A 14,840-nucleotide genomic window follows, 5' to 3' on the forward strand; every position below is an offset into this window, starting at 1 on the left:
AAACTAGTCACATGGATTGGTCTGGTGTGATTTTGGCCCATTCCTCCACACAAGCAGTCTTCAAATCTTGAAGGTTCCAGGGGCTTCTTTTATGGACCTTGAGTTTCAGTTCTTTCCATAGATTTTCAATTGGATTCAAGTCAGGTGATTGGCTGGGCCATTCTAGCAACTTCATTTTTTTCCTTTGAAACCAATTGAGAGCATCCTTGGCAGTATGTTTTGGATCATTATCCTGATGAAATGTCCACCCTCGTTTCATTTTCATCATCCTGTAAATGGCAGCAGATTTTCGACAAGAATGTCTCAGTACATTTGCCCATTAATTCCAATAATGTTAAGTTTACCAGTAACATTTGCTGAAAGCAGCCCCACACCATCATGTTCGCATCTCCGAACTTCACTGTTGCTATGGTGTTTTTAGGGTGATGTGCAGTGCCATTTCTCTTCCAAACGTGGTGTGCATTATGGCATCAAAACAGTTCAATTTTGCTCTCATCAGACCAGACTATATTCTCCCAGTATTTAACTGGCTTGTCCAAATGTTGCTCAGCAAACTTTAAATGAGCGTTGACATGATTTTTCTTCCAGCAATGGGGTATTGTGTGGTGAGTGTGCATGCAGGCCATGGCGGCAGAGTGCATTACTCACTGTTTTCCGTGTGACAGTACCTGCTAATTCCAGGTCTGTTTGAAGCTCTCCAAAGGTGGCTCTTGGACATCTCTTCTGATCATTCTTTGCACTCCTCTGACAGAAATCCTGCGAGGAGCACCTTATCGAGGCAAATTCATGGTGGTATGATTGGCTTTCCACTTACGTTTTATGGCCACAACCATTCTCACTGGAACGTTCAGAAGCTTAGATATGCGCCTGTAACAATGCATCATCGTTATGTTTTGCAACAATTAGTTTGCGGTGGTCTTGAGACAGCTCTCTGCTCTTACCCAGGCTCATGAGATGTCTTGACTCACACCTTGGCAATGAGACATTTTTTTATGCCATCAATTGGGACTGAACCAGCTGATATTCATTTGCATTGCCGTTTGATTATTGATAGATTTTAGGTGATGTTTTGGCTTTCAATGCTTTTTTGCACCTCCCTTTCTTAATCTGTTTCTATACTTTTCCCCTGTGTCATTTCACATTATTACAGGCAATTTAATTTATGATCTTATTTGTTCTACTTTCTTTCTATGTAACTTGGGTTGTTCCCAACATCAGGTGAACATTTCATGACAATAGCACCTTTGGAAAATATATTTAGTGTGAAAAATGGTAACGTGTTTCATACTTATTTCAGCCGCTGTATATATATTTACATCCCGTCACTGTCTTTGAATTCAAACCACCTCATGGAAGAAAATAATTGATGACACAGGTGTCTGTTTAAGATGCGCTATTCATTGTTATCACTAGATGGCGTATATCAAGGAATATACATTGTTTACAGAAAAAAATATCTATCTTAATATTAATAGATTAGCTAGTGCAGAAAATATCCATATAATGTGCAAAGATGCAGACATTCGAGTCGACTAATCAAGTATTGCGGGTTGCAGAAGTATTGCAGTTTCCATGCCTTTTTGTACCTCCCTTTCTTCATGTGTTCCATCCTTTTTCCCTGTGTCATTTCACATTTTTACACACAACTTAATTTATGATCTTATTTTATATTTATATATCTTATATTTGTACTACTTTCTTTGTATGTATGGATTACTTAGGTTGTTCCCAACATCTATTAAAATTTTCAGGTCAATAGCACCTTTGAAAGTATATTTAGTGAGAAAAATGGTGACGTGTTAAGTACTTATTTCAGCCGCTGTATAGTGTATAGAAATGTAATATTAAAATAAAATTTGCCCAATTTCTTTGCTTTTTTAGTTTTGGCCTCCAACTTGAGCCAGGCCAAGCTCCACCTGCACCTAATGCCTGCTCCAAGCTGCGCCACATGAATAGCATCCTCCTCTTTAAGCACTTTCATTCTGGAAAAGAATTGACTAAAATCTATTTCACTTCATTTTTCACTATTACTATTTTTGCATTGTTTCCCCACTTTAAGATCATCAAACAAATGTAAATAGGCAAATATAACCCAAGTGAACTTTAAAAAATGTCTTTAAATAGTGATTACATTTATGAAGGAAAACAAATATTCAAAGTTACAGTGGGTACGGAAAGTATTTAGACCCCCTTAAATTTTTCACTCTGTTATATTGGAGCCATTTGCAAAAATCATTTGAGTTCATTTTCCCCCCCTCAATGTAAACACAGCAACCCATATTGACAGAATTTTTTTTTATTGTTGAAATGTTTGCAGATTAATTAAAAAAGAAAACTGAAATATCACACAGCCATAAGTATACAGACCCTTTGCTGTGCCACTCATATTTGACTCGGGTGCTGTCCATTTCTTCTGATCATTCTTGAGATGGTTCAACACCGTCATTGGACTCCAGCTGTGTTTGATTATACTGATTGGACTTAGGAAAGCCACACAACCGTCTATATAAGACCTTAAAGCTCACAGTGCATGTCAGAGCAAATGAGAATCATGAGGTCGAAGGAACTGCCTGAAGAGCTCAGAGAGAGAATTGTGGCAAGTCACAAATCTGGCCATGGTTACAAAAAAAATTTCTGCTGGACTTAAGGTTCCTAAGAGCACAGTCGCCTCCATAATCCTTAATTGAAAGACGTTTGGGACGACCAGAACCCTTACTAGAGCTGGCCGTCCGGCCAAACTGAGCAATCGGGGGAGAAGAGCCTTGGTGAGAAAGGTAAAGAATAACCCAAAGATCACTGTGGCTGAGCTCCAGAGATGCAGTCGGGAGATGGGAGAAGTTCTAGAAAGTCAACCATTACTGCAGCCCTACACCAGTCGGGGCTTTATAGCTGAGTGGCCCGACGGAAGCCTCTCCTCAGTGCAAGACATGAAAGCCCGCATGGAGTTTGCTTAAAAACACCCGAAGGACTCCAACATGGTGAGAAATAAGATTCTCAGGTCTGATGAGACCAAGATAGAACTTGTTGGCCTTAATTCTAAGCAGTACGTGTGGAGAAAACCAGGCACTACTCATCACCTGTCAAATACAGTCCCAACAGTGAAGCATGGTGGTGGCAGCATCATGCTGTGGGGGTGTTTTTCAGCTGCAGGGACAGGACGACTGGTTGCAATCAAAGGAAAGATGAATGCGGCCAAGTACAGGGATATCCTGGACAAAAACCTTCTCCAGTGTGCTCAGGACCTCAAACTGGGCCAAAGGTTCACCTTCCAACAAGATAATGACCCTAAAATAACAAAGGAGTGGCTTCAGAACAACTCTGTGACTGTTCTTGAATGGCCCAGCCAGAGCCCTGACTTAAACCCAATTGAGCATCTCTGGAGAGACCTGAAAATGGCTGTCCACCAACATTCACCAGCCAACCTGACAAAACTGGAGAGGATCTGCAAGGAGGAATGGCAGAGGATCCCCAAATCCAGGTGTGAAAAACTTGTTACATCATTCCCAAAAAGACTCATGGCTGTATTAGCTCAAAAGGGTGCTTCTACTAAATACTGAGCAAAGGGTCTGAATACTTATGGTTTTATACTTATGGAATAGTTGTGTGATATTTCAGTTTTTCTTTTTTAACTCATTCACTACCAACCGTTTCCTGAGCAGGGAACCCCTAGACTGCCAGGCATTCTCGAAGAATTTCACTCACTTTTCAAGCCCCACAGAATACTGTGTACTATGAATAAACACCAAAACCAACAAAAGAAAGATCAATCTCTCTTCTTTCATCAGAAAAAAAGTTTGTCTCTAGCTTCTACCGTTCTTTAGTAATCAGCAGTCAAATATTGGCTACTTTCAGGCAAATCAGTTTCTGGAGGAAATAAACTGAGAAAACAGCCTTTTTGTGAAAGCAGACAGATCAAGCAGAACAATGACTTTGACACCAATATTTTTTGTCTTTCATGCAAATCTTAAACATCTGAACATAAAACAACACTGAGAAATTACTTTTGACAGAAAAATAATTTATTTACAAGTATAACTATGTACAGAATTTACATTAGACTACAGTTTGCTCAATAATCCAGGTTTTTATTACCTTGCGCATAAAATCTAGCAAACTTTTATCCACAACTGGATTTTATTCTTTGGTGGCAGTGAATGGGATATTGTGTGGTTGTCATGGTCCTTGAAACCAGTCCCTACTTCTGCTCAAAGCACAACCTGTGCAATTACTAACTATTACTAAAAAATACACGGGGGGGATGTGGAGAAAAAAAGGTTTCAACTACCTTTTTTGTCTGCACTGCGTACTGGCATGTGGGTCTTTCAGTTTTAAAAAATACATACCATTACTAGAGAATACTTTTTATTGATGAGCTTTGCAAGGGTAAAAAAACCCAACAAAAAACATTACTTTTCTTCGTCGCAATTGTAAAAGACACTTGACTCGCGGGGGTTGAATTCCTGCAAGATGGACGAAATGGAAACTTCAAATCAGTATTGGCAACAGATGTTACATTGTAATGTGAACTAGTTGGACTACGTAAATTATGTTTTTATACAACAAGGATTGAAGGAGCTTGTTTGCTCGCTAAATGAAGCTAACGCTAGCTGCAAACGAGTTACCGTCGTCTCCATATCATCCGGAGGGTCTCGGGATGAAGCTCGGCTGGCGATCCAGAGGGAGTTCACTCCTCTGACGATTCCGGATCCCACTTACTCAAATCCTGGACGGCAGATGATCAGCTGTCAAAGCTGCCGAGGATCTCGGCATATGGCCCGGCATTTTGGGTGATAGCTTTGCAACAAAGCAATCGGCTCGGAGCATCATTCTGGCTCGGTGCGTCATTCTTTATTCCCCCGCATGATCTAAGGTGTCATTACTGTCGGTCGCAGGAATATTTTTCTTGCCTTGGTGCAATACATTTCTAGTACCGAAAGCTTTTTTGTTTTTTTCCCCCCATTTTGTCTTCTCTCCTTTCCGCCATTATGTTGACCTTTCCTCATTCTCTCTTGCACCCCATCGCATCCTTCTTCTGCCTCTGAGGGAGGGACGTTCACCTCATGGCATTGTTGCCCTCCACAGGATGCCATTCCTCATTGTAGTTACCTAGAGGCTTGACGATCACACAAACTGCACAAGACCCTCCCACACCCATTCCCGTAAAAAAACGGCATTGACGTCTTTCGATGGCATTGGCAGGGAATACATGGATTCTGAATGACGTCTTTGGACAGCATTGGCAGGGAATGAGTGAACAAATCTGCAAAAATTTCAACAATTCCGTTTTTTTCTGTCAATATGGGGTGCGGTATATACTTCTTCTTCTTCTTCTTCTTTTCCTTTCGGCTTGTCCCGTTAGGGGTCGCCACAGCGCGTCATCCTTTTCCATGAGAGCCTATCTCCTGCATCCTCCTCTCGAACACCAACTGCCATCATGTCTTCCCTCACGACATCCATCAACCTTCTCTTTGGTCTTCCTCTAGCTCTCTTGCCTGGCAGCTCCATCCTCATCATCCTTCTACCAATATACTCACTCTCTGTCCTCTGGACGTGTCCAAACCATTGAAGTCTGCTCTCTCTAACTTTGTCTCCAAAACATCGAACCTTGGCTGTCCCTCTGATGAGCTCATTTCTAATTTTATCCAACCTGGTCACTCCAAGAGCGAACCTCAACATCTTCATTTCCGTCACCTCCAGCTCTGCTTCCTGTTTTCTCTTCAGTGCCACTGTCTCTAATCCATACATCATGGCTGGCCTCACCACTGTTTTATAAACTTTGCCCTTCATCCTAGCAGAGACTCTTCTGTCACATAACACACCTGACACCTTCCTCCACCCGTTCCAACCTGCTTGGACCCGTTTCTTCACTTCCTGACCACACTCACCATTGCTCTGGACGGTTGACCCCAAGTATTTAAAGTCCTCTACCCTTGCCATCTCTTCTCCCTGTAGCCTCATTCTTCCCCCACCACCCCTCTCATTCATGCACATATATTCTGTTTTACTTCGGCTAATCTTCATTCCTCTTCTTTCCAGTGCATGCCTCCATCTTTCTAACTGTTCCTCCAGCTGCTCCCTGCTTTCACTGCAGATCACAATGTCATCTGCAAACATCATGGTCCACGGGGATTCCAGTCTAACCTCATCTGTCAGCCTATCCATCACCACTGCAAAAAGGAAGGGGCTCAGGGCTGATCCCTGATGCAGTCCCACGTCCACCTTAAATTCTTCTGTCACACCGACAGCACACCTCACCGCTGTTCTGCTGCCCTCGTACATGTCCTGTATTATTCTAACATACTTCTCTGCCACTCCAGACTTCCGCATGCAGTACCACAGTTCCTCTCTGGGTACTCTGTCATAGGCTTTCTCTAGATCTACAAAGACACAATGTAGCTCCTTCTGACCTTCTCTGTACTTTTCCATCAACATCCTCAAGGCAAATAATGCATCTGTGGTACTCTTTCTAGGCATGAAACCATACTGTTGCTCGCAAATACTCACTTCTGTCCTGAGTCTAGCCTCCACTACTCTTTCCCATAACTTCATTGTGTGGCTCATCAACTTTATTCCTCTATAGTTGCCACAGCTCTGCACATCACCTTTGTTCTTAAAAATGGGCACCAGTACACTTTTCCTCCATTCCTCAGGCATCTTCTCACGCACTAGAATTCTATTGAACAAGCTGGTCAAAAACTCCACAGCCACCTCTCCTAGATGCTTCCATACCTCCACAGGAATGTCATCAGGACCAACTGCCTTTCCATTTTTCATTCTCTTTAATGCCTTTCTAACTTCCCCCTTACTAATCATTGCCACTTCCTGGTCCACCACACTTGCCTCTTCTACTCTCCCTTCTCTATCATTTTCCTCATTCATCAACTCCTCGAAGTATTCTTTCCATCTACCTAGCACACTGCTGGCACCAGTCAACATATTTCCATCTCTATCCTTAATCACCCTAACCTGCTGCACATCCTTCCCATCTCTATCCCTCTGTCTGGCCAGCCTGTATAGATCCTTTTCTCCTTCTTTAGTGTCCAACCTGCCATACATGTCATCATATGCCTCTTGTTTTGCCTTTGCCACCTCTACCTTTGCCCTGTGTCGCATCTCAATGTATTCCTTTCGCCTCTCCTCGGTCCTCTCAGTGTCCCACTTCTTCTTAGCTAACCGTTTTCCTTGTATGATTTCCTGTACTGTGAGGTTCCACCACCAAGTCTCCTTCTCTCCTTTCCTGCCAGAAGATACACCAAGTACTCTCCTGCCTGCTTCTCTGATCACCTTGGCTGCAGTGGTCCAGTCTTCTGGAAGCTCTTCCCGTCCACCGAGAGCCTGTATCACCTCTTCCCGAAAAGCTGCACAACACTCGTCCTGTCTCAGCTTCCACCACATGGTTCTCTTCTCTGCCTTTGTCTTCCTAATTTTCCTCCCCACCACCAGAGTCATCTTACACACCACCATCCTATGCTGTCTAGCCACACTCTCCCCTACCACTACCTTACAGTTGGTAACCTCCTTCAGATTACATCGTCTGCACAAGATGTAATCCACCTGTGTGCTTCTACCTCCGCTCTTGTAGGTCACCCTATGTTCGTGCCTCTTCTGGAAAAAAGTGTTCACTACAGCCATTTGCATCCTTGTTGCAAAGTCTACCACCATCTGTCCCTCCAAGTTCCTTTCCTGGATACCGTACTTACCCATCACTTCTTCATCACCCTTATTACCTTCACCAACATGTCCATTACAATCTGCACCAATTACGACTCTCTCTCTGTCTGGGATGCTCAGAACTACATCATCTAGCTCCTTCCAGAATTTCTCTTTCACCTCTAGGTTACATCCTACCTGTGGGGCATAGCCACTAATCACATTACACATAACACCCTCAATTTCAAATTTCAGCCTCATCACTCGATCTGATACTCTTTTCACCTCCAAGACATTCTTAGCCAACTTTTCTTTTAAAATAACCCCGACTCCATTTCTCTTCCCATCTACACCATGGTAAAATAATTTAAACCCTCCCCCTAAACTTCTAGCCTTACTGCCTTTCCACCTGGTCTCCTGGACACACAATATATCAACCTTTCTCCTAATCATCATGTCAACCAACTCCCGAGATTTTCCTGTCATAGTCCCAACATTCAAAGTCCCCACATTCAGTTCTAGGCTCTGTGTTTTCCTCTTCTCTTTCTGCCGAAGAACCCGCTTTCCACCTCTTCTTCTTCTTCTTCTTTGACTTCGACTTCGAAGTGCGGTATATACATCAACTCAAAATCAAGTCGGACAAAATATCTAAAAAAAGCTCCAACAAAATGACACGATCCAAAGAAATTACAGAAGTCAAGAAATAAAGTATACAAGCGGCCGAAATGAGTTTCCTCCGCAGGGTGTCCGGGCTCTCCCTTAGATATAGGGTGAGAAGCTTGGTCATCCGGGAGGATCTCAGAGTAGAGACGCTGCTCCTCCGCATTGAGAGGAGCCAGATGAGGTGGCTGGGGCATCTGATTCGGATGCCTCCTGGACGCCTCCCTGGTGAGGTGTTCCGGGCACGTCCCACCGGGAGGAGACCCCGGGGACGACCCAGGACACGCTGGAGAGACTACGTCCTTCGGCTGGCCTGGGAACGCCTCGGGATCCCCCCGGAATAGCTGGATGAAGTGGCTTGGGAGAGGGAAGTCTGGGCGTCCATGCTAAAGCTACTGCCCCCGCGACCCGACCCGGATAAGCGGTAGAAAATGGATGGATAGAAGAAATAAAGTAATTGACATCTTTCATTCTTGAAAGGGTTACAAAAGCCATTTCTAAAGCTTTAGGATTCCAGCGAGTCATAGGGAGAGCCATTATCCTAACATGGAGAAAACATGGAAAAGTGGTGAACCTTCCCAGGAGTGGCCGGCCTACAAAGATTACCCCAAAAGAACAGCAATGACCCATCCAGGAGGACACAAAAGAGCTCAGGACAACTTCGGAAGAACTACAGGCCTCCCTGAACTCAGTTAAGGTCATTGTTCATGAGACAACAATTAGAAAGAAACTGGGCAAAAATGGCATCCATGGCAGAGTTCCAAGGCAAAAACCATTGATGACCAAAAAGAACAAAGGCTCATACTACTTTTGCAAAAAAACAAAAAAAACAAAAATCTGAATGATTCCCAAGATATTTAGGAGAATATTACATGGACTGACAAGATGAAAGTTGAGCTTTTTGGAAGGTGTGTGTCTCGTTACATCTGCCATAAATATAGCAAGGCACTTCAGAATAAGAACATCATCCCATCAGTCAAACATGGTGGTGGTAATGTGATGGTCTTGGGCTGCTTTTCTTCTTCAGGACCTCGACAACTTGCTGTGATTGATCGAACCATGAATTCTGTTCTTTAACAGAAAATCCTGAAGGAGAATGTTTGGCGATCAGTTCGTGACATCAAGCTGAAGCGCCCTTTTGTTCTTCAGCTGGACGACGATTGAAAACACCAGCAAGTTAACTACTTCGTGGCTTAAAATAACAAAAACAAAATTAAGGTTTTGGAATGGCCTAGTCAAAGTCTAGACTTGAAGCCGATTGAAATACTGTGGGTGGCATGACATTAAAAAGGCTTTTCATGCTCAAAAACCCTCCAGTGTTGCTATACAGTATTAAAACAATTCTGCAAGGAAAAAAGGGCCAAAATATCTCCATAGAGATGTGAAAGAAGCATCGGAAGAAAACGCTTAATTTCAGTTGTTGCTGCTGAGGGTGGCTCAACCAGTAGCTATGAATATTTGTTTTTCCTTCTTAAATAAATAAATGTTTACTTGGCTTATCCTTGTCTGATATTTAGAGGATATTTACATTTGTTTGATGATCTTAAACATTAAAGTGGGGAAACTGTGCAAAAATAATTTCAGAAGGGGGCCAATACTTTTTCACGGCACTGTATGTGTATGTGAGAATCCCCTTGGGGTTATCACTAAGGATATTGCAATAAAAACTAAGGATGAAAACAGTTCAACTACAGCACTGCACTTACTTCTCTGAGGTCTCTCTGCAATCGTGTATTCATGTCTTCAGACTTGATGAGGTCTTTTCTGGCTGTGTCCAACTCTTCCTCCAGCTCACTGATTCTGGATGCCATTGCAGCCATGCGCTCCTTAATCTGGCCCAGATCTGCGGTCTGACGGTCCACCACCTTCTGGAGTTCGCCAACCTTGCCGAAATCAGGACCTAACTCATCCTCCTGACTAAGAGATCCATCTGATGACCGCTGTGGATGAATAAATGATATATCATCATCAATTTCAAGTCTATTTTAAATCTAGAGTGCAACTTTGGACAAATATGTAAAACAATAATAAGAAGTATTATAATAACCATTACTCCATTCAAGATAAATGTATAGAGGTGATCAAAATGACTCATTTGATTAATATTATCAAATGAATTTTCATTTAGGTTTCTTCATTGTGACAGTACAATTTATATTCAGAGACAGAATTTTCTCTCTCTCGTCCCTGAGTCCAAACTAAAATTGAAAAGAATTGAAATAACATTTGCAACATAAGAGGATTGTTTGCGCCAAATTTAATAATAAAATATTAGTTATTAATTCTTATTCTACTCATCTTAGCAAAATGAGAATTAACTAAACTGTAAAAAGACACTAATTACACTGAACCCATTTAATAATTTATTTCAGCAACAATTTATGTATATTTCATCATCTTTTTAATTATTTCATGATTATAAAGCATTTCTATTCACAATAGAACCTTACAATTTCTAATGGAAGTGGCGACTGCCGTGGCTTGTGAGACGTGATATACATCCCGTGATGCGACAGTGTGTCTATGTACAGCACTCAACATAAATTGTGTTTTTTTTAGTCATTTCTCAGTGAACATAAGAACATTTTTGGTATTTTGATTATTTGACACACCTGCAGTTTAATTAGATTTAGATTTTACGACATGAAACAAATGTCTGAAAATTAAATATTTGTGTATGCAAATTGACAAATCTAATAAGCAATCTTTGCCCACATTTGTATTTTGTAGAATAGTGGGCCGTATAAAATTTTGATTCTGGAAGGAAACTTTTGGTTCTGATTCTGTTGGTGTTTCGTCAATTATGTTGAGCAATGAATGAATGTACAGTGGGTACAGAAAGTATTCAGGCCCCCTTAAATTTTTCACTCTTTGTTATATTGCAGCCATTTGCTAAAATCATTAATTCAAGTTCATTTTTTCCCTCATGAATGTATACACAGCACCCCATATTGACAGAAAAAAAACTGAATTGTTGAAATTTTTGCAGATTTAGTAAAAAGAAAAACTGAAATATCACACAGCCATAAGTATTCAGACCCTTTTGAGCTAATACACCCATGAGTCTTTTTGGGAATGATGGAACAGGTTTTTCACATCAGGATTTGGGAATACTCTGCAATTCCTCCTTAAGATCCTTTCCAGTTCTGTCAGGTTGGATGGTGAACAGCTATTTTCAGGTCTCTCCAGAGATGGTCAATTGAGTTTGTGTCACAGAGTTGTTCTGAAGCCTCTCTGTTATTTTAGCTGTGTGCTTAGGGTCATTGTCTTGTTGGAAGGTGACCCTTCGGCCCAGTCTGAGGCGCTGAGCACTCTGGAGATGGTTTTCGTCCAGGATATCCCTGTACTTGGCCGCATTCCTCTTTCCTTCGATTGCAACCAGTCGTCCTGTCCCTGCAGCTGAAAAACATCCCCACAGCATGATGCTGCCACCACCATGCTTCACTGTTGGGACTGTATTGGACAGGTGATGAGCAGCGACTGGTTTTCTCTACACACACTGCTTAGAATTAAGGCCAAAAAGTTCTATCTTGGTGTCATCAGACCAGAGAATCTTATTTCTCACCATCTTGTAGTCCTTCGGGTGTTTTTATTAGCAAACTCCATGCAGGCTTTCATGTGTTTTGCACTGAGGAGTGGCTTCCGTCGGGCCACTCTGCCATAAAGCCCCGACTGGTGGAGGGCTGCAGTGATGGTTTACTAGAACTTTCTCCCATATCACGACTGAATCTCTGGAGCTCAGCCCTGGTACTATTTAAGCACGATGCTTCTAAACCACTACTCTGAAGTGCTGTATGTATCTGTTAATTGAATAATGCTCATGTGTCACTTTAATTCCTTTTGCAGGATTAAGATAACCTTAATTAGTCCCACAATGAGGAAATTTGCAATAAGGTACACCTACTGTATCTAAATACCTGTATTACATAACTTATTCTAATTAAATCAGTGCATGTTCAATTAATTACAGCACATGAGAAAACCATTTACACAACACAGGTCTCTCTTGAAAAAGAGATTTTTAATCTCAATGAGACCAACCTGGTTAAATAAAGGTTAAATAAATTTTAAAAAATGTACAATTGGTTCCTGTAATAATTTTGCTGTAATAATTGAACACGCAATGATTTTATTCAATTGACCAAACAGATGGCTGACACTTGTCATACACCGGCTTTCTCACACGCATGTCTTTCAACCATATGCTGATGAGTAACCTCACCTTCCCATTAGTGCTTGGTGTATTTTCAGAGTTGTGGTTGACCTCACTGGTTCCATCTGCCAATCCCCTCTTCTGGCAGCTCTGCTCTCTGAGGTAAGCCAACTACAGAGATAGAGTTTGTTAACACCGAGTTAATTTATCAGCAGTGAACATAGAACACTTATGTCTGTCTATTTATGATATGTACGGTTACAGTTTTCCAGTGACTGGTAATTAATATATATATATATATATATATATATATATATATATGCACTTAAGGCTTTGAGGGCATGCGGGGGCGGGTGAAGACATGCACCCACCCCCGGAACAAAGGATGACTATAGCATTAAGTGCTTCATCACTGACCATAGATAAAATCTAGGACAGTTCAACATCCTCTAGGGCTTTTGTCAATCTTAATCTCATTCAATGGGGAGAATTCAAGAAATGTCTATCCTTTAAAACGATGCACACAGGAGTGGCATCAGTCCCTACTTCTCAGATTCAGAATGGATAAACAGTGAATAGTAATGAATTACGAGAGAACATTCCCAAAGCAGTTGACATAAAATAACGTTAAGTACAGTAAAACCAATGTTTCATTATCAAAACAAGATTTGCCAACTGATGTCTGTTACATTGACCGTTGGTTTGATGTCACTAAGGTTCTTTCTTTGAGGCCTATATAACTGGAAATTTAAGAGGATCTATTGTACGTTGTGACACGAGAAATGAGTGTAGTACTATCCCAATAGCACAGAGGTGTCCAAACTACGACCACAGTGCAATTTGCGGCCCGCGGCTCATTTTTCAGCAGCTTGTTGCATAATGTAGGCTAGTCGACTGTAGACCTTTGCTTCAATACATTTTCTCCCTCTAGACCTTTTAAAATTTTTGTTGAATACCCTTGGCCTACATGAAGACACACGCTAAACTAATATGTAAATGTATTGTTTCCCATGCACTCAAACAGAGCAATCCCCCATATATTGATAAAGCTTATATGGACCATTCCTCTAAATTAGTGCTATTTGCATCCCTAGGAAATAAAATTTATAAATGCACCATACAATGACATGAAAATATTATCAAGCATCCTCCAAATGGATTTGTAATTTGCTTAGTGTTAAAATTCTATTAGGATAAATGTCACGTGGCTATATTTCATGTATTTGCTAATATGTGAAAAACCTATTCCTGTTTTTATGATTTATTATAATTAAGGAGCCTGAGATGGGCCAACAAAAAATTTGAGTGGTTAAATATGTGTACAGTATCATCAAATTTGGAGCTAAAAAAATAAAATAAAATAAAATAAAAAAAACTGTGTGTATGTGTGAATGGCCCATACACTGCTTTGGTTACTACTTGCTCTTAGCAGTGTGCTAAGCGGCTTCCTCTAAGCGTTACCACATGTTAGCACACGTTAGCATTAGCATGTGTTAGCAGACCAATATGGAAATTGGGCAGTTGGACAAGAATAAAAATCCACCCAAACGCAAAAGGGTAAACCGCTTAATATTCAAGAGGAACAAAAAGGTCCACTGTTCGAGTGTCGTGTGCAACGAACAAAAGCAACAGCAGTCAGCAGTCACTGAGTGGGTACAAAAAGTATTGGTTACAATCACAAATCACATGCAGTCAAATACAAGAATACTGCATAACAAATGCTTATATTATGTGTAAGTATATATAAATATAGATGAATATAGTCATGGGTCAAAAAAAGACCAGCCTCATTTCTTTAGTTTCTTGTTCATTTTTAATGCCTGCATGGTACAACTAAAGGCACATTTGTTTGGACAATTATAATGATGATAGGGAAAATATCATGAGAGTTTAAGAGCTGATATCCAGCCATTTCCCATGGTTTTCTTGATAATAACCCACATTATATTTAATAATACAATTAAGCTTATGTACTCTTTAGGTATGTACCTCTAGTGGTAAGAGGCATTAAAATGAAATGGAGAAAACAAGGGTAAGCTAATAATTAATTTTCATGACTATCGTCTTTTCCTTTACGTTTGTTCCGTTAGTGGTCGCCGCAGTGCGTCGTCCTTGTCCATGTAAGCCTTTCTCATGCACCCTCCTCTTCCACACAAACTGTCCTCATGTTTTCCCTCACTACATCCATCAACCTTCTTTTTGGTCTTCCTCAAGCTCTCTTGCCTGGCAGCTCCATCCTCATCACTCACCAATATACTCACTCAGTCTCCTCTCTGGATGTGTCCAAACCATCAAAGTCTGCTCTCTCTAACTTTGTCCCTAAAACATCTAATGTTGGCCGTCCCTCTGATGAGCTCATTTCAAATCTTATCCAACC

General features: G+C 41.2%; 1 protein-coding gene across 13 annotated transcripts in view; it reads right to left on the bottom strand.

Moving 5' to 3' along the window:
• The window catches only part of ppfia1 (PTPRF interacting protein alpha 1), a 103,254-nt gene that overhangs the window by 50,696 nt on the left and 37,718 nt on the right, over window positions 1–14,840 (bottom strand). For all 13 annotated transcript variants that reach the window (XM_061766201.1, XM_061766196.1, XM_061766199.1 and 10 more), the window contains exons 6-7: window positions 12,533–12,634; window positions 10,017–10,250 (exon numbers count right to left, since the gene is read on the bottom strand). In XM_061766201.1, the coding sequence (XP_061622185.1) occupies window positions 10,017–10,250; window positions 12,533–12,634 (336 nt within the window). The remainder of the gene's footprint in view (window positions 1–10,016; window positions 10,251–12,532; window positions 12,635–14,840) is intronic.

The sequence above is a fragment of the Phyllopteryx taeniolatus genome, chromosome 2 (assembly GCF_024500385.1).
Source record: "Phyllopteryx taeniolatus isolate TA_2022b chromosome 2, UOR_Ptae_1.2, whole genome shotgun sequence".
NCBI lineage: Eukaryota > Metazoa > Chordata > Actinopteri > Syngnathiformes > Syngnathidae > Phyllopteryx > Phyllopteryx taeniolatus.